Below are 21,251 nucleotides of genomic sequence, written 5' to 3'. Positions count from 1 at the left end.
CACATACTCAACCCTCCTTCTCCGTGCAGGTTAGAAACCTGCTCAGTTGTGTCCGAGTGTTGCTAGAGTGATGAGCGAACAGAAGATGCTACGGAGCGTGGAACAATGCATTCTGATTAAATTTCTCGGAGAAACTATGGCAACCATCAGCAAATTGAAGTAGAACCTTCTGCCACACCTGCCATACAGTTCTGATTTGGCCCCAAGTGATTTCTACCTGTTTGGAAGGCTTAAATCAGACTTGGAAGGCATGTGGATAACTACGCAGTCATCGACAGTGTTCGGGAGTGGATACACAGCCAACCGAAAAACTTTTATGAAAAGGGCATTAAGATGCTTCCCGAACATTGGGAAAAAATGTATGGACTCTGGAGGGGAATACTTTGAAGGGTGACATGTGCAAATAAGTATTTGGCAATAAAGGATTTGGTAAAAATATCAGTCTCGGTCATATTTGAATGACTAGTATATTCAAAATCATGCAAGAAACTGGAAATATTAAATGGTATTATATATGCAGAGAATATGGATGTTTTTATATAGGGTCAGTCAGTAATTATCCACACTTTTGGATTTTCTGAAATGGATTTGAACTCACGAATGTGAGATATTGCAGCAGTGCTCATACCAATTGAGCTAGGAAGCTTTCTTTTGCTGTAATTTTCTTTAGGTTGGCCATATTTCTTTCTGCATGCACCCTTGTCAGTTGAGTGTACATTTGCCACTGCTTCACCACATATTTGACTTTCACTCATTTTCCTGTTGTTGCTGAGTAAAGATGTCTGTGTCACACACTGTCACATCTCAATATGGGGAAAGTGTTATATCATGGGGGAGTGTGTTTGAATGATTTGAGAAGTTCAAAACCAGTTGGACAATTGTCAAGCATGAAGGAGGATTAGGATACTCATTCACACCCATAACTCATAACATTGAGCAAGCCTGTGCATGACTATTGATAAAGTAGCAAGGCATTTGCACATTAGTCCACCGTGTCACTTTCAGAACTTATCACTGTTCTCCTTTTCTTTGGTGCAGTGTGTGGCACCTCCATGTTTATTCGGCAACAGCAAATGCACACATTAATGACATAGACATGCAGAAAGCAGTATGGCCAGCGTAGAAGAAACCAGCAAAAGTGTATGTAATTACTATTCACTGACTCCAATATTTTTGGAAACTCATTTACTACAACAGATCTCCATTGATAAATAAAAAAAAGTAAGAAAAGGGAAAAAATGATAGCAGTCTTTTGAAGGGCAAGGTCTGCCAAGTGATTTTTCAATGTGTGACACGTGATTCACTCATCGAGTCCCATCACCACCGTTATCTGGCTTTGAACACCACAATCTGCCATTTTTTTCTTGCAAGTAGCTGCTTATGATGCTAGTTGAACCCTGGCCTTTTAGAACTCACACTGGGAGTAAACCTGGAAGTGTTCACACCAAAGATGAGTGTGTTAACAATTTGGCTACCTTTAAAATAAGTTTCATTGCAACTTGAACCAGCACTTTCATATTTCCACTTTAAAAATACTACAACGTTAGTCAAAATGATGTTCCTGATTTGAAACTCTTATTACTCAGGTTTGATTGATTCCAGGTGCACAAAATTAGCACTGATTGAAAGATAAATTACAAAAGTTAATGCTGGTCCAGCCTTGTAATGTGCATTGTTCACTACCAGGGGTTTTATGAGAGCTTATGTAAGAGCTTGGGAACTCTGCATACTTCGAGCCTGTAGTTGAATTCCTACCAGACATGTTGTTTGTTGCAGTCTGTCATGATCAATTGTTGAAATGGTTGCATGATACGCCCTCATGTATGAAACAAGGCCTGTGATAAGGGTAATTTTTGTGCCTTGCATGTGAAACTTTGTGAGAACCACTCCACTGCTTCCTTCCCTACTTGTGGCCAGCCTGTTAACTTTTTTTTCATACAGATGCCTCCTAAGTGGATTTTCAGAGAACTTGGTATGGATGTGTTGTTTCACATGAATACCAGATTCATGAACATGGGAAAATTTCTCCTGCCTTTGATAGCAGCCATTTTCTCTCATGTCACCCCGGCAGTGAACAGTGCATACTATGAGGCTGCAATGTAAACCAGCATACAAAGTTCTGCATCTGGATACCACCACACCTGAGAAATCTGTGTTTCAAATCGGGAACATCATTTAGACTAATTCTATATTATGTAAACGGAGTAAAATTAAGTTAAAACATTGCAGTGGTCTGTAAATGTATTTGAAAAATGCCTGGACAATGTGGAACAGCAGACCATGTTGAACTAGAATCCTCTACCTACATACCTACATATAAGCAGAAGTAGATAAAAAGGTGATGTAAGTTCTATAGCTTAGTCCAGAAGTTTCCAAACATTTTCGTTTCACGGCACCCTTAGTGTTTTCAAGATTTTTCTACAGGGACCAAGTCAGAATGTAGGATTATCTAACACTTGCAATGCTCAGTTAGTGTGGTTAGGTTACTTGCCTTAGCAATGCTCAGTTAGTGTGGTTAGGTTACTTGCCTTAAGTTAAAAAATACACACACATTTAAAATCCAGAAACATTTTACACATATGTAAAAAATACTAAATAAGCACATATTTGGAACAATCATATCAATTCAGTGAACATGTTGGAAAATTTTGCTGCACCCTGTAAGGCAACCGCAGGGCACCATGGTACACACTGAGGACCACTGGCTTAGATATCTTGGGGCCTAGAACATTAAGTGTTGACACTCAAGATTTTCCATCGAAGTTTTTTATCCTCATCATCTCTATTTGTAAAAAGTGACTTAAAAGTGATGCCAAATAACAAAAATACGAAATTCAAATACTGAGGCTTAATCAGTTTCAAATTGCATGGCATGACAACAACTTGATAAAATTTAAAAATTGTACTATTTTTTTCTTTCAGGAGTCAATTTAAGATCAGGAAGACAGGGTATATTTCCTTCAGCATACGTTGTGGATATGGACTACAGTGATTTTGATCCAAATGCTACGAAAGTGAAGAAGGAACGGTACCTATTGAGCTACTTGGGATCAATTGAAACGCTTTACCGCAAAGGGAATGAAGTGCTTTGTCAGGCAGTTAAAAAAATTGTCGAACGAGAGGATTTCTCTTCACAAAAACCTCATGCTTGTATACTAGAAGTATCTGACCAGGGTATACGAATGGTGGATAAAAGCAAACCGGCTGTAAGTTTAATGGAAAATTAAACTATAGTTGTGGCTAGTGTTTAGCATAAATTTGTTAAGAACAAGTGTCTATAAAATTACGAATACAAGAAATATAAGAGAAACTTAGAGAACATTGGTAGTTCTATTATACTGAATAAATATTTCAAATTTGATTTGAAAACTTTTCACAGAATAAAATTCCCATCATGACAGAAAAACCCCTAATCTTGATCTTCTATTTTCGTTTTTGACGGAAACACGAAATGTGAAATAACACATTCTAATGTTAACTTTTAAGGTTTCTGAAAGGTTTGAACACATTTTTCACCCATGTGAAATAGCGAAATAACACGAACTTGGCATAAAATGCAAATTGTTGGTTTTTCTGGATTTTTTGTTAAGAATGTTCTTAAATAACTAAAAGTACTGCAAAATCCAAGGCTATTGTGTTTTTTTAGGTCTAAGAAACAAAATATGCCATATTTGTGCATGTAGAATGTGCACGTTTTCCAACATTTTATCCAAGAGAAAACCATAATGTATGTTATACGTCACATGAAACCCATGATTTTTTAAACAAGAATATCAATAGTAATTTACATTTATTGCATTAGTTACAATGACTCCTAAATTAATTTTTGACATATTCACCACCGTTGTTTTGTCACTAAATATGTATGCCCATGGCTTATATGTCTGACACCAAAGACTGGTACCATCTATAACACCATTAAGCCTTGTTTCCATGATATGAAAAACTCAATATGCAGACCAAGGCAGAAATTTATTTTATTATAAAACATAAAAAAGTAAAAAAAAAAAAGAAGTAAAGTGTTCCCCTGTGTTAGCACCACGCCATGAAGGCGTATAGGGGGTGTGGGGGTAACGCCCCACACTTTCTTGATCTGGTCGTGAGTGAGGGTGATGTGATCAGCACCATGCCCCTGACTGCCTTTACCCCCCCCCCCCCCCCAGGTTTCCCCAGGTACCCATGTTATTTGATGCTGGGTGGATGCTTCCAACGTTAGAAATGTTCCTGGATTTGAACCGGCCGGGGATCGAACCCGTGACCTTTAGCATGGTAGTCAGACACGTTACCGACTGAGTCACCACGGCCACTCTATTATAAAACATAAACTAAACGTAACGTTTCAACGATATATATATACACAAAAATTACTCCCCTCCAGATGCAAGACTATTAGAAAGTTGTTTTCCTGGAACATTCCAGCAGCTGGCCTTCCCTTGCCAACTGTACTTTCACCGGACAGGCAATTCTTTATCGCATGCTCTTTTTCCTTTCTTTCTTTATTCTTCTTCCTTCTTCTCTCCTCTTTCTCTCTTGTCCTTTCCACTCTTTCTAACACCTTCTTCTATTCTTTATCTTCAGTCCCCCATTCCAGTTCATTCTGTCTTCTTCACCTTTTTTTTCTCTATTTCCTTGGCCTCCTTCCATTTTCTCACTAGTATTCTCTTCTCCCTTCCTATCTGCTTAGCCTCATCCCACTCTATGTCATGTTCTGTTTCTCTCATGTGTTTAAATATCACATTTCTCTGTCTCTCTTACCATCTGTACCGCAGCCAGGCCCAGCTTGTGTATTATTTTCCTAGGAGTTCACTGAAGTCATATGAGATATTTTCAGCTTTGCCAAACAAATGGGTGGGGGGAGGGGGCTAAAAGATTTGCACAGAATTTTTTCATCTAGGAGAATAACGCCCGCTTTAGACGAAAGCATTTTCCTTAGGGTTTTTCTTAACATTTGTGCCATGACCAAAGCTACTGTGTAAAGTAAAAAATCTTATGGCTTTTCAGATGCCATGGCATATTTCATGGAATTTCTCAAGGATAGAACCCAACCTATGTCCGTAGCATTTTTCGTAGCATAACTAATCAGAAGCGACCTCTAGGTCACAAGTGAAGATGTAATGGCTGCCGCGTGAGATGTAACAATGTATCACTTAAGATTTTTAAAAGCCGATAACTATTGAAGTGAGAGGAATCACATTTCGTATAAAACTTTTATTAGGTATAAAATAATGGCACAGCTTAAATACATACTTTACAACGTTTACTGTACACATATGGAAGAATATTTTAGTTGTTTTAATTGTAAACACCGTGCACTCAGCATAGATGGTGTAACTCAATGTGTTTTTCATGCTGTATATGTTATGAATTGTAATCGCAAAAGCTAACCAAAACGTTCCATGAAATGCTTCCATGTAAAGTACTACCTGCTATATGAGATTTTTGGAAGCATTTACATAGCATTTATGCTAGCAAAAATGTTAAAGAAAATGCTTTCGTCAAAAGTCGGCCTAAGGTTTCTTAGTAGGGGTGTGCGAATACATTTGCATTTTAGAAAGTAACTACAATAAATTGTGCCTTTAAGAGAGACTGGTCAGTCGGTCGGTCATGAATGGTTTTTAAATTGAATACAGTAGTTAGCAGTTAATTGAATACCAGGAAAGTATTTTTAGTGGTTTTGTGTTGATCATCAATTATAAATGTAAACCAGGGAAAGTAATCAGCTATTAATTTGTGTCACATACATTAATTACATTAGGCTGTGAATCGAAGTGAAAATTTTGTATCCATGTATATTGGTGATAGGTAAATTTTGTATCTCATTTATGTCCTGTCTCTTACAGCCGAATCATGTTCCATGTCATGACTACTTCTACTCTCTAAAAAATGTTACATTTTGTGCATTTCATCCGTGGGATCACCGCTACCTTGGATTCATCACAAAGCATCCTAAAATGCAACGTTTCGCATGCCATGTTTTCATTGGAGATGAATCTACAAGGCCAGTCGCAGAAGCTGTTGGGTGAGTATCCATTACTATTAGCCAGAAGATAATCTTGTGAATAATTCTTGATATTCTCTGTGGCAGGGTTCCCAATGATCTGGTAGTGCTGGAAAAATCCAGGATATCGACCTATGGCATGAAAGTCCTGGAAAATTTTTGGTATATTAAATTTTGTCACGTATATGCTAATTTGATACAACAACGGCTGATTGTATAAAACAGTTGATCCTCGATTAACCAGTAATATTTATCTGCAGTCACGCTGAACTCTGATTCAGTGTATAAAAGTTGAACTCACATTAAGTTCCTGCAATCTAAGGTCAAAGTTATAGGAATTTTCTCAGATCAGCAGACTTGAACTTAGTTTGCTGTTGTACCATGGTTGTAGTAATGAATATTTAGTAAAAAACTAAATATTGCAGTGAGCATATGTGGCAAGATTCAAATACTGGAGAAAATCAATTCATTAATCCTGTTTCCATAATAATAATAATAATAATAATAATAAAGATGAACCAAGTATTCACAACAAGTTGAACAGTGATAAATATTTCTTTCCATTTTTTAAATGAGCAAGGAGTAGTATCGTGTGTCATTGTTAATTAACTGCTTGATATGTTGTGTAATTTTTTTCTTGAAATTTACTTTAAATAACAGCTAGAGCAAGTCTTGACAGAAACAAAAAGTATGACCCCTTTACGTTTTCTTTTGTTGCTATTATTGCAAAATATATCAGCCCATCCCTATTTTAAAATATGAAGGGGGTAATAGGACGAAAGTAGCTTCAACTGCTATTCATAGGTTTACCCCTAAGAGGAAAGTGTCACTGCTTGCTCACATGCTCTTGGTTACTACAGAGAAACTACACAAAAATTGAATTTTTCAAGTTTTGCTTAACCTCTGAAACATCATTCTCTACCATGTAATATTTAGATGTTGACTCCCAGTTTAAAGACTTTTCCAAAACTTCAAAATATTTGTTTTAATTTCATGCATATTTATTAACACATTATGATAAAGTTTTGTTGAGTGTTGCCTTATCAGTAGATAGAAAGCAACGAAAATATTGCAAGAATCAACATAAAAAGACATGACACTGTATAACTGATATTTTGTTCAACTCTCATGATGGATACATAAGAAGCTGATCAAAGGTCTACTAAAAACAAAAGTATTGTTAGTGTTGTCTAAATATGGTCTAATTGCATGCATCAAAACTTTATACACAACAGTTTCAATGAAATCTTCCTTTATAAAGATGAAAAGTGTGAAACAGAAGAACATAAAATAAGACACTGTTAAAATATGGCATATACTCTTGCACAGTTTGTTTTGCTTACTGCATTTTGAAGCACATAATATTGCAACTACAGTTAGGATACAATCAGAGTGTCTGTTGTACACATGAAGAACCAAACCCCATGGCAGAATGGCTATCTTAATGTGCTACAAAGCTAGATGTCACGGGTTTGAACCATGGGTAGGCATGGATGTATCATTTTCATTTATTTCATCACTTAATCATTTATCATCACCTAGTAATTCTCTGAATGCTATTTATTAGCATACAACGTTAATCGAATTAGTGTTTTCTCTACTTACAACTTTTCTACCATTACTTTGCAAGAACAGGCACCTCTTCTCTAGTCTTTAGGTGAACAATATATTTTTGCTGGTGGTGGGCATTAAATCTATAACAGACCTCTAATTTGACTACTACGTATAACTTGACAAGTTTAAAAACAAGATGCTGCAAATTGCTGTTGCGCACCTCACACCACATTTCCCCACTTCCTTCTCCACGGCGATGTTGGTTCGCAGTGTTGCAGCCTGGAGGGAGCGGAATGGTCTGAGGATTTTCAACGAAATTTGTATTTGCTTTTTCTTGGGCTATTTTCTGCCTGTCGGAGTACAGAAATTCAGCTCACCTTTCGCCAACAACTCTTTTCCTTCTTTTAAAACTTGAGAAACCATCCATTTAGATACTCCCATGGCGGCGCTTGTGGACTCGACAACATTATACTTAAGTTTATGTAACTCCTTCTGTTAACAATTTCTCTGGCCTGTCCTCTGAGGGGCTTTCCAGAGCAAATTGTGGATTTCGTTGGACCCGGCATGATTTGATTTTTGCATTTCAAAAATATGCAGCCAAGAGTAAAAAGCAAGAAATTTCAATGCTTTAAAAAATAACACAGGCAAGCATGTTATCAGATTGCCTTCTCATAGTGATTGTTGTACGATAAACAGAAGAGCCCCCACCCCACTCAGCTTAAAAAAAAAAGGCCACTGCTCGATGTCGCATTCAGAAAATGAAGTCATTCGCCCTGTAGTTTCTCTTTTTTATAAACCTTAACGTGCGTCCGTAATACTACAGTTTACTGTCCGTGCACCGCATGCATTTTCAAAGGCTGAATTAAATAAAATGAACCACTGATATAATATGAGGGTCACTATTTATATTTTGAGCCTAACAATGCAAAAACAGGAATTTGCCATTGAAAACTGCTTTATTGTTTTTCAAAGTATTCTCCTTTATGGTCAATACACTTTGCATTCGTTCGAACCATTTGTCAAAGCAGTTTTTCCAATCTTCTTGAGACACCTTCATAATATGGTTTTTGAACGCATCAACGGCATCTTCTGCCGACGAAAATCATTGTCCACGCAATTTATTCTTGACATTCGGGAACAAGAAGAAGTCATTGGGTGCCAAATCAGGACTGTATGGTGGATGACCCATCAATTCGATTTTTTGACTGTTCATAAAGTCGGTTGTTAGACGAGATGTGTGACAGCTGGCATTGTCTTGATGAAGAATGATCCGACGGCGTTTGTTTGTTTTCCGTATTTGACCAAAGACCTCTGTCAAACAAATTGTTGTGTACCATTCAGAGTTGACCGTTCTACGTTCCTCTAAAGGCACAGTTGCCACATGACCAGTTTTCCCGAAAAAACAGGCGACCATTTGTTTCGATGTGCTTCGAGCATGAACAACTTTTGTTGGATTGGGTTCATCTTGAAACACCCATACAGTCGACTGCTGTTTACGTTCCGGCTCATATGCATATATCCATGATTCGTCACCTGTTACAATCTTATATACATCTTTTGAAGCACCACGATTGTATTTATTGAGCATTTGTTTGCACCAATTGACGCGAGCGTCTTTTTGAGTTTTTGTCAAATTGTGTGGGATCCAATGAGAACATACCTTTCTCACAGCTAAATGATCATGTAATATTTTATATATGCTGGTGGAACTAATTTGCTTCTTTGTGAAGTACTGTTATTGTGTTCCATTGAATTCTATGTCAGTCATTCTGTGCATGGTCAGCTATTTTCACTTCACCATTTCTCTTTCTCCTTTACATGTGTGCTGTTTGTGTTAGCTATCCTTTTCTCTAGAGGACATCCATCCATATTGTCTAGAGAAAAGAAAATATATTTTTAGTGCAACAGAAATACCATAATGCTACACATGAAGACATTTGCATTGGCATACATAAAAGTAGTATTGTAGATTAAGATCTTGGTAACAAATGAAAAGAAGAGTCCAAAATGTGAAATAGAAAACTTGAAAAATGTGAAATTTCCAAATATTACACATGAAAAGAAAGAATGAAAAGGCCTTTAGTAATTGGTAGGGAGCAGATTCACCAAAAATTATAAAAGTAGGCCCTTAAAAAGTACTATCAAATAAAAAGCACCAAAATAGGCAACAATCTCAATGATGACCAATCCTGGTTAATTGAAACACTTGCAAAACCAGAAATTATCTTCTACAGTAACTGTTTAAAGATATTTCTAGGCAAGATAATGCAAAATAAATACTAAATCTCAAAATAGGCATTTTAGGCACTATAAAATAGTGTTGTTAGGCTTTAAATAACATGAAGTGAATTTATATTATTAAATCCTATGTTTTAATACAAAGGGATAAAAAGAAGGCAAATATCTAAATACAGAAGGTTGTTCGGGATATATCCAAATGATTTGCGATGTCACTGAGCTGGAGTGGCAGTGCAGCTGTTGTTATCAGTCATGTATCACAGCTTGCAGGTGGCGGAGTGTCATGCACGTAACTGTCAAATTGTGTCAAATGCACATTTCTCGTTTGACCAAATAGTTCATTGCCAGGTCATCGGGAAAACTGCTGTGAAAGAGATAATGTCCCAGTGCACACAGCAGGGGCCCATAAGAGGACACCAGTAAAAGTATCGCCTGTTGTGATCCAAGAGTTTTGGCAAATGGTTTGCCAAGAAAATCCACCAACCCAACATGAGATGGCCAGGAAGGTGCATATGGTTCATTCCACTGTGAACACAACCATCTGTAACTGTCTTGGGCTGCTGTGCATTCATAAAACCTACGTGCACCACCTCCCGTGCCACAATGCTGAATGCAGGATCAACTGCAGATAACTATGACAGACACGTGCCAGGGTCCATATGGAGGAGTGTGGCCACAATGGCTGAAGCGTACATTTATGCCACTGGCGGTGGTCACATTCGGTCTTATGTACTGTAGCACCAATGGCAAGGGGCGCAGCAACTTTGTTCGCTACTGCTGGGTTACTTTTCCAAGGGGCTTCAATGCGGCGAAGTTGCTGATACTGATACATAAAGTGAACAGGAATGTGAAGGTGAATGCTGCCTACTTTGTCATCTATTATGCCCCCATCTTCCATACAGACATCCCTTGTTTGTACATAGAGGACACTGAACAGTTACACATTCATATGAACAAGGCCTCAAGCCACACTACCCGAATATTCCTCTGCTTTTATCAGGAGTTGGAGCAGGAAACTAGGATCCATATTATACTATTTCAGAACATTCCTGTGGAAATCCTGATGGCAGTCCTATGGATTTTTTAACATGTGGACCCTGGAATCTACTTCTGAAATATCGCTGTCCATGCACCCTCACTGGTCTTTGAAAAGCATGCAGAGAGGAATAGGATATCATTCCCATGCCCATTCTCCAATGTAGTTTGCTGCAATGGGAACTCCGATGTAGGACTATAGTCTACAATGATTGTGGCCCGATAGAACACAACTGGTGGTGACAGCATAACATTTCAAGAGGTCAGTACACCTTGAAAGTCCTCTGGATATATCCCAAAAAACTTTCCATATCTGCACGCTAGTATTTAGCCACACGTTACAGAAATGGAAGTGGAAAGGATATTCGTAGTATGTAAATAGTAAGAGTGGTCATCAAACTTAACTTGACTTTCTGATTTGATAATGTGTTAAATCATTTATTTCATTTCAGGCGTGCTTTCCAACGGTTCTATCAGAAGTTTATTGAAACAGCCTACCCTATAGAAGATATTTACCTGGAGTAAAAGTAATATTTCATAATTTATTCTTCCATGCTGCTGCACAACACCCAACTGAAATATTTCAACTAAAATACTCAGTACTTCTCCCTGTTTTTGTAGCTTAATCTTTCCTTTAATGCTGTTCTAAGATAAAGCAGGAAACATTCCTTTCCTATATTGATTGTAGGATCACTTAATAGCATTTATATTGTGTATATCGATGCCAAAGTGGTACCAAACAGTATTATCAGTGAAGCAAATAGGAAACACAGCTTCAAACCCCTTTGTCACAAAGAATCAAGTTGAGAAAGAGAGATACAGAGAATTTGTATTAAATTTTCTGAACATGGACTTCTTATTGTCTGTTTATACATATGCAAGGAAAGCCATTGTGTATGTCAAAAGATGAATCATTCGTGTGGATGTAAAAAATATGTACAGCAGTCGTCTTGTATATATATATAAAAGAGTGTTCTCTTGGAAATGACCATTTTTGCCTCTTTTTTGAGGTGTAAACAAGAGTAGCTAGTCATTGTCTAGTCAGTCCCCTGTTATTGTTCTCGTAAGGCTCAGTGCATTTGTACCAGTTAATTTTCTTGTAGTTTAAGTTGTTTGTAAAGGTCACTTGTATCCTAAGTATTTTCCTTCCTATTGGTCATACATGCAATGTGTAATTATGTATTTTAGTTCTAGCTTTACTATGACAGGGAAGTGTGATATTATGCTTAACCATGTTTATTTTAAGTAATTTGTGTATATTATGATTTTTGTTTTGTTGAGTAGAAATATAATTTTGTACTGAATTAACATTGTGTGACACTTTATTTCATATGATAAGTAGTTGTAATTTTGATCCAGAAAAATTAAGACTGTTGATAATTTATGGTGCTTCCAATGTTTATACAGGGTGACAATTAATGAACTATATGAAATAAAACCGTCATAATTTCTGAACTGTTTGTGTGATGACGTCCAAACTGCGTGGCTGGCCACAGGGCATGATGGAAATTCGTATGCATATGCACACGCAACGTGTTGATGTCTGCCATTTGCAAGTGAAAATGTCACGGTACAGCGTGCAGGAGCGTATATCACTTGTGAAGACCTATTATGCGAGCAATAACAGTCCGATTGCGGCGCAAAGAAAGTGTTTGACGTCCTGGAGGAGTATTTTGGGGACCGCATTCTGGCTCTGGGGTACCCAGAGGCCACTGGAAGGGGACTCGCTTGGTCGCCATATTCCCCAGATCTGAACACATGTGACTCATTTTTGTGGGGCTATGTTAAGGACAAGGTGTACAGAAATAACCCCAAAACCATTGCCGAGCTGAAAACTGCCATTCAGGAGGTCATCGACAGCATCGATGTTTTGACACTTGAGCGGGTCATGCAGAATTTTGCTGTTCGTCTGCCCCACATCATCGCCAGAGATGGCAGCATATCGAACATGTCATAACCTAAATCCGAATTTCTGTAGTGCCGTTTACATGTGCAATACAGTTTGTGTACTACGTGGTTTGTCACTAATTTCCGTTTTATTTCATATAGTTCATTAATTGTCACCCTGTATGTGGGAAATGTACACCCAGTGCTCACTCAATTGCGTCCACTCCTCCAACAACAAGGAATGGCCCAGCAGCTGCTCTGATCACATGACTGGAAGTATCATGGTGAATGTAAAATTTTTCCATATTTTATATTTTTCTAAAGTTTTAAATTTTCATCTCGGTTTTTCCCAGAAAAACATAAAATCCAGGTTGCACTGTACATGAAATGCAGTAGTATTCTCATGGCCTTTTATAAGGAAAGGATTTAAGAAGTCCAGTTTGATTGAACATACAAATCAATGATCGATCAAAACAGTAAATTATTTTTAAAAAAAATATGTATAATTTAGTAGACATATATCAGTCAATCGAGTTACATAGATTTCTTCATAATGTCATTATAGCTGTCTCATACATTATTATTAAATAAAACTGTTGTTGGTAACAATAATTAACCATATAATTTTCACAAAATGTAATCAAACAATGATATATTTAGATAGCTTCCCAAACTTAAAAAATACATTATTAATGTCAAAAACAATTAAGTGTATAATTTTCAAAAATTGGAAAAAGTATATATTTTGTTAGTATTGTGAAATTTAAAAATAAAACCCTAATATAAAATATAATAATAGAAATTCTATATTTGTGTGGACAATAAAATAAGTGTACATTAATCCATGTGACTATAAAATGGAGTTGAACAGATTTCGCTCAACTTTTTATCTTCGTAATAATTAATCAGTAAAGTGAAAGAGAATTCAATGCACAAACAATACTTGAAGAAAAATGGAACTGCAAGAAACAATGGGAACTTTTGCGAGACATGCTTAAATTCATTTAGATGAAACATTATGCAAGTTAATAAACCTATCATAAATTTTACGAATTCAACCTGTCAGAACTTGCTGCTTTGTACAAAGCATGTTTTCCTGCAGGCTGTCTTTCCCTGTACTTCGTAATTTCTTAGCAAGAGTCTATGCCGTGCTGCCGGGTTGCACCTGTCCCTTGTTGTGGGGGTGGCATCCTAAATTTTACAAGGGGGTTTGTGACTCCATAGATTTTACTTGTGGGATCTGTGGGGTTGTGTTAGTGCTTTTGTAAGTTAAAATGAAAATGTGGCCAAGGGACTTAAGAACTTATTTTGAAGTGGGGGGGGGGGGCAGGTTTTCAAATCAACCAACCAGTTTATAGATTCTCTTCCCCCATATATATACATATATAATAAATATATATTATATATTTAACAATAATATTTATATAATATTATCTTATATTTTTATTGTTATATTCATATATATTATATATTTATTGCATTTAAATACATATACAGTGGCGAAGCCTCATAAGAGATAAGAGGAGTCCCAGAGGCCTCTATTACAGATTATTTTATTACTTATAATTCCATTAAATGGTGCTTAATACAAGAAAACTGAAATATTGTCTTACAATATTTACCGCAAATTTCCATCCCTGCGTGGTAGTCGATCTTATCATACAGTGAGGCATGATTATTGAGGCATTCCTTTAATGATTAGCAACATAACTGAAAATGCACTACTTTTAAAAGGGGGCAAAGTACACATGCAAACGTATTGAGAAAATCCATGTTTGTGAAACTTTTTGATCGTTGTGTAAAGAAATTTGCCCATGCTCTCATTTATCATTTTATCATTTCATAAATCGTAGTATAATATTAACCAAAACATCGCATACTAAAGAAGAATCACATGAATGAAAGTTAAAAATAAATAATTTATTTTATTTATTAGTTTATTTTGCTTCACTTTTCTGCCATTTTCGGCTAATCGCGAAGGCAGTCAATGAGATTGAGGTAATATGGTGTATTTTATTTTGTAGGTGCTATATTTTTCATATTTTAATACATAAAACATTTTTGCTTCTAAAAAATCACAGCCATAACAACATGAATTCACTCCCCTTCCTCTCCCGACCACGCACCTGAGCTTACCCTTCCAGCGACACCACTGAATGTACATTTCTGACAAATAGATTTTCTTAAAATTTCACAATCAACCGAGACGAATGCTCTGTTGGTACAGTTTCAGATTCCTTGTTTCTATCCTTTCTCCTATCATCCTCTCCACTCTGGGCCAACATTACAACATGTATATATAACATTATAATTATAATTCTACAAACAAGTAGCGATAAATAAATTAAGCAGGCAATGTAAAGGTTCATACACTCCAACGCTTTCAGCTTAAAACTCGAAAGAGCGGAGAACTGATGGTACAACAAGACCATGCTTGTCTGTGTATAATGTCTCTTCTGTAAATTAGTAAAGAAAACGTAAGGAGAGCACAGGCAACCTTGTAGTCGATATACTTTCTGCAAATGATTTACACATACACATGCACAGTTACATCGCTTGGCACAGAATGAAATCCAAACTCATCACTGCACTAAAACACACCTTCTGCAGTTATTCTACTTTGAACAATAACTGTGTCGTCTGACCAAGTCTAAATTTGGAGAAGGAAGGGGATATTAGCCTAGACTTGAATTTCCAAGAACTTACAATGTGCACCGCACCTTTTCTCATGGCCAATGATCTTTTTAACAGCAAGGGGCCCTTAAACAAAGCCTCCTCCCCCAGTGTATTGTTATATTCGAACACACTTGCAGGTACAAAACCTGTCAGACTTCAAAGTAAAATTCGAAACAGAAGCAGCGACTTCCTACTGAGATACTTGATTTGCAGAGACCTGACTGATTCGTATCTGCTTTTAGGATTTTTATGTCACGTACTTCTTGATGTTAGCCTTCTTGCTGTTAACGGAAAAGCACGTTCACATATCTAGTGCAATTTTTTTTTTCCAAACATTGTTCAAAACCAAGATAAGTTGAAATAGATATAGTCTCATTTTTAGGGCGTGACGGAGGGAGGGAGTCACAAATACCATCTTGCCCCTCTGTGGTTTCTTCACATCAATCAATACTGAAAGCACTTGTGTTGTGGGTAGAGGTGTAACAGCCAAGGGAGGAACTTTTGTTTCTTGGCCATTTAGATTTATTAAAAGTTACTTTTTTGGTTTTAACACATTGGGGTCTCATGACGGGCATAGCCCGCAGTGCACTTAAAGTCAATGTGGACGAACGACGGGCATAACCCATCCTGCGGTATGCAATCGCTTTGCCGATTGAACGACGGGTTATGCTCGTACTTCGTCTCATGCGCGTGTTCATTCAAGCCTCTCTGTTGAAATTCCGACGGCTAGGTGACTCATGAGCTATTTTTATCTCGCACCTGCGACTGTTTGTTGTCGAGTTGTTGTACTGTGCATTGTTTAGAATGGCGTCGTTAGATCCAGACTGCATAGAGGATTCCGACTCAAGAGTTTGAAGTTAGCGACTATTTTGATGATGCAGATGAATTTGAAGATTTGGAAGGTAGGTTATATTCGTAATAATTATTGTCGACAATATAAACAGTGTTGCAAACTCTAGTATTTTATGAATGAATTTTTTTGGGTCTATTCATCTTGCCTCTTGTTTGATTCTCCTACATGCACTGATGTATTTTTAGTTTTTCCATTTATTATTTTGTATAGTGTATGTAAAATGAAAATTTATTTTATTTATTTAGTATATTTATTTATTTGTTTAATTTTTACAGATGACGCAGAACCAACTGATACATCGTCTGGTCCTGTCCGCAGCCACTTTTTCATACAAAAGATAATTACTTGTAATTTGTAATTATTTTTTGTAATGTGCACATAAGAAGTATTCTTATGCAAGATTCAAAAGATGTATTGATAGTTTATGTAGTTAATTATTGAAATTTCCAGATTACGAACTTAAAATATCTCTATATTAACATTTGTTACAATGTTGTACTTTTTTCTTCTTCACAAAACATTGCTGAAAAAAATATTAAAAAACGTCTGAAAATGAAAATAAAATTTAACAAATTTTTGTTCATTGAAAAGAGGAAGTTTTGTAGATTTAAGAAATATGTGGTAAATAAAAACAAATTAAAAATATTTTTTCTATGATTTTTTGAAAAACAACCAAAAACCGCAGACCAGAGGTAACAATGCTGTATTATGAGGCCAGACCCGAATGTGTTAAACATAATGTTCATGGCTGATGGCTCAGTTTTAGACCTCAGAGAAAGGTAGCACCATTTATTCTTATGTTCACGTAAAGTAAAAAAGTAAAGTTTTATCCTGTGCTTTGCACCATGCCCCTCACCGCCTTTAACCCCCGGAGTATCTTCCAGGTACCCACTTTGTACGACACTGGGTGGGTGCCGGATCCGCTTGAACAGGTGGAAAAAATCTCGGATCTTTCCCACCGGCATCGAATTCGGGTCTCTCGCATGGTAGTTACATGCCTAACTACTGAGCTACCGCAGCTTTTCTTATGTTCACGTGTGATTTATTTTTTTGAAGTTTCTTTACCCATGCATATAGCATCATGTCATGAAGGCACATTTAGGGGATGTGTGGGGTAGGGCCCCACACATTCTCGATGTCAGCCATTTTGGAGGTGATTGATCAGCACACCGCTCCGGCTGCATCCCCCCCCCCTCCCTAGGGTTGCCCCCTGGCACCAATTAATTTGAGGCTCTGTGAGCACCGGAGCCGTTTTATGCAGGGTCAAGGCCATAAAAATTCCGACCTTACATCACCCACCCCAGGAGTCGAACCCTGTCTCCGCGTGGCATTCAGAGGCCCTACCGATTAGACCACCGTGTCGTCTCGCACTCGTCTCGAATTTTTCCAACCAACTTTTTACCTAGAAGGCTCAATCTCCATCTGTTCCACTGGTTCGGAATCCCTGCATCGTGCAATGTAGTTGTAGACGGAAAGAAAGAGATTTAAAATTAAACTGTTCTCGTCCCCCTCCTCCCTTCCCATCAGGGTTCGTTCAGTTTATTGTTTGACACTGCCTGCACCTGTACGTACAACACCTGGCAGATACAAAGGAAAACTGCAAACCGAAGCAGCAAATTCCTAGGGAGATTATTCCATGTTGCACGTGATTAGCAGAGATATGGCTGTGATTCTAATCTGCCCGTGAATCTGTGTACCACATACTTCTTGCTGGTACCGAAAACTTGAGTCTACATTCATTTAGATAGTGCAAAATATTTCTCCAATTTTTTTCAAAACGAAACATAAGTTGGAGAAATTATAGTCTTATTTTTAGCACAGGACTGGGAGAGGCAAAAATACTATCTTGCCCCCCCTTGATGATGAGTGGGGGGTATGTGGCCCCCTCCCCACCCCGACTCCGACGTCCCTGCATGTGGCAGACTATAGGTTGGATCAAATAATCAAACAAGTGATTTGATTTTGATGTTTGTTATGTAGCGGCACTTTTCTGCCACTTTTGACTAATCGCGATAATGAGGATTAATGATGATAGAGCAGGGTGGCGACAGACCTGGAAAACCGGGAAAAGTCAGGGAATTTGAGGTGTCAAAAAAAGTCAGGGAAATGTCAGGGAATTTCGTCTTCATTGACTTTTTTTTTATTTTATTTTTTTATTTAAAGATATCGTTATGGAACTCTGCACGGGAACAGGAATCTCGTTCGTAACTTTTAGGCCCCTTTTATGCGCAACACAACCACTACGCCAGAAACCAGTGATGGCAGGAGGCAGAGGCGTGGCGTGCATGTAGCCGCTGTTACCGCAGGTAACACCAAAATATAAAGAATTGAAGAACTCGTCTTAAAATATTATTACGTACATAAACTGGTAATATTGTCGTAAAGTAAACATTGCAGACTGACGTTTTTTCTGACACCGGCAAAAGCGAAGAGGACTGATCCGGTACCCTCCACAGGCAACATGAGGAAAGGGCCCTGAGCCCACCCAAGGAAGACTTTCCGTCGCAGCAAAGACTGTTTCGGCCGGAGGAGGAGGCGGGTTAATGGCATGACTGTTTAGCCGCCGCAGTTGCCCGTGATACTTACCGGAAACATACCAGTGTTGCCATATCCAATTGACAGAAAAGAGCTTAGTCGCCTAATCGGGTCTATCTTACTCTGAAGGTGTCCCGTCACACTGGGGAACGATGGCACAGTGGTAGCGTCGCCGCCTTATAATCAAGGGATTCCGGGTTCGATACCCGGTGGAGGCACAAGTGGTTCGGATCCAACTTTAAACTGTCCCGATTAGCATTACTGTTCATGAAGTGGACTTAAATCGCCAAATCAAAATTTAAAAAAATCAAATCACACTGGGGCAAAAGCAAACTACCAAGTGATATTTTGTATTTACACTAAATATCAGCGATTATGAAAGTTCTCTTTGTCCTTCTTCGACATCATGGGCGAGAAGGAGAGGAGAGGGATGGGTATGGTCAAGGGGTCCGCTGTCCTTCTAAAAATGTCAACCTAAAATTCTATATTTCACACATATAATATTATTTCGGTTACAGGAATTTGTGATAATTGTTGATAATACTGATTGAGATTGACATACGTTGTCGCAGGAATGCAATAATTTCGGATTGAAGCAATGTTTTTGAGGTGGTAGAACTGTTTTTGGGTGAAAACAATACTTACAAGCATAATTTCCCGATTGTTATCTTAGCACGCTCTGAAGTGTCAGGTGTCGCAGGTTCGAATCCTCAGCAAGAAATGGTTATTTCAGTGGTCGTTGTTATTATTTTACTTACATAATTATAAAAATTAATAATTACATACAAAAAGAAATAATAATTTTATTTCAATAATTCACCATTCATCCTCATCGTCACGATTATCCTATAAAGCGAAAGCCTTAAAGGTAGCAAAGGACGTAAAATATACGAAATAGTAGTGGTATCAGAAATGAGATTTCAGTGGATTTAGCGAAACATGGGAGTGGGAGTAGTTAGGAAACAGATGAAGACTACATCTACTCTACATACGTCTTATTTGAAACGAAAAGTTTCGCGATTTGGGCAAATCTGGTTTCAAAAGAACTAAGATGGCAACATTAGTAGAACTGGACTTCTTGCAGGTTCCGAAGGAAATATTGTGGAAGGGCCGATGCTGAGAGGGGAGGGGGCAAGGAGGGTGCTTCACGTGTTACAAAAGTAAACAACGGTTTGTGGGAGGGACTGTGGAATGGGAGTTTTGTGACTGGTGTCTTTCGTCTTTATGTTGTTTTCGGGCATTGTCAATTAATTAATGAAGCTTGCTCCGAGTTCCGAGGTGACGGGTTCATCCTATCTGGACAGTGTGTGTAATCGTGCGATAGAAGATATTTTGAAGCAATCTTTCGGTTCGTTATTTTGCAGAAAAAATCGAAATTGTGGCGAAAGGGAGGCCAAAGCCTATTTTGAACGATTTAAAAACCAAGTCGTCTTCTGGATATGACCGACATTTCAATGTTTCGTGGTATAACGACTATCCGTGGTTATGTGGGTGTGTGCAGTTGTCGAAACTCTTTTGTTGGCCATGTATTCTATTTTCGGGTGAAAAAAAAAAACGTATGGAATTCAGATGTGGATAACATGGACCATGACCATGACGCACCCAAAAAATCAAATTCAAATGAAAAACTTCTCTTTATGACAGCATCATAGAAGTTTTTTGATTTGATTTGATTGATTTTGCTTCTCTTGTGCCGCTTTTGGCTAATTTGCGAAGATAGGGATGAGTGATGATATGATTAAATTGATGAATAGACATCACAAACGACCATGCCCAAGCTAGGTTTCGAACCCGGGATCCCAGCATCATATAACTATTTTCAAAGTCGGATTGACCTGCTCTATAAGTAGCCTTCGATGTTTCTGTAAGTATCAAATTACGTATTATTGTGTCAACAACCAATGTTTGCGATTTCACTTTAGTCCTTATGTCAACATTTTTTTTCCTGATTAATAACTTTACCAAAATCTAGTATTGAATTTCATACGTACCAGATTAATATTATATGAACTACTTGGAAGACATTGGGGGGAGGGGGGGTATGAGGTGGGGAGGCGCCCAAGTCTCCCATAAATGTCCTACTGATAACCGGTAACACTTTTAAAAATCCACGCCACGCCACTGGCAGGAGGAGAGAGAGAGAGAGAAATTTCTCTCGCCCGGGCGTTTTAAATTCGAACACTCTTTGGAGGAGAATTGTTATAACTCGGGCACTATGAGAGAAATCTACTTCGGATAACTTTTTTTTTGCAGCTAAAACATCAGCGCATGCAACCGTGTACAATTCAGAACACCGAACCGGGGAAGGGAGGCTTGGGGGGGGGCACGTCCCCCGAATGTCAATGGAAAAAACATAAGAATCTGGAGTTTGCCCCCTCTTCTCCCTCTATTTTGGGGAAAAGGCGCGAACTTTAGTATTCTTTTCATAAAATGGACATTTCTCAAGAGAACGTAACATGTTTATTGTTTTTGGGT

General features: G+C 37.8%; 1 protein-coding gene across 4 annotated transcripts in view; it reads left to right on the top strand.

The window, feature by feature from the left end:
- Positions 1-12,127, top strand: part of Aplip1 (JNK-interacting protein Aplip1) — a 44,672-nt gene extending 32,545 nt beyond the window's left edge. For all 4 annotated transcript variants that reach the window (XM_083127417.1, XM_083127418.1, XM_083127419.1 and 1 more), the window contains exons 6-8: positions 2,923-3,206; positions 5,841-6,019; positions 11,278-12,127. In XM_083127417.1, coding sequence (XP_082983543.1) covers positions 2,923-3,206; positions 5,841-6,019; positions 11,278-11,350 — 536 coding nt within the window. In that variant the 3' untranslated portion in view covers positions 11,351-12,127. The remainder of the gene's footprint in view (positions 1-2,922; positions 3,207-5,840; positions 6,020-11,277) is intronic.
- The last annotated feature ends 9,124 nt before the right edge of the window (positions 12,128-21,251 follow it).

The sequence above is a fragment of the Lepisma saccharinum genome, chromosome 8 (genome assembly GCF_977018435.1).
Source record: "Lepisma saccharinum chromosome 8, izLepSacc3.1, whole genome shotgun sequence".
NCBI classification, from domain to species: domain Eukaryota; kingdom Metazoa; phylum Arthropoda; class Insecta; order Zygentoma; family Lepismatidae; genus Lepisma; species Lepisma saccharinum.
Note: the sequence above shows the minus strand (reverse complement) of the source record. Positions and strands in the feature narration are given on the sequence as shown.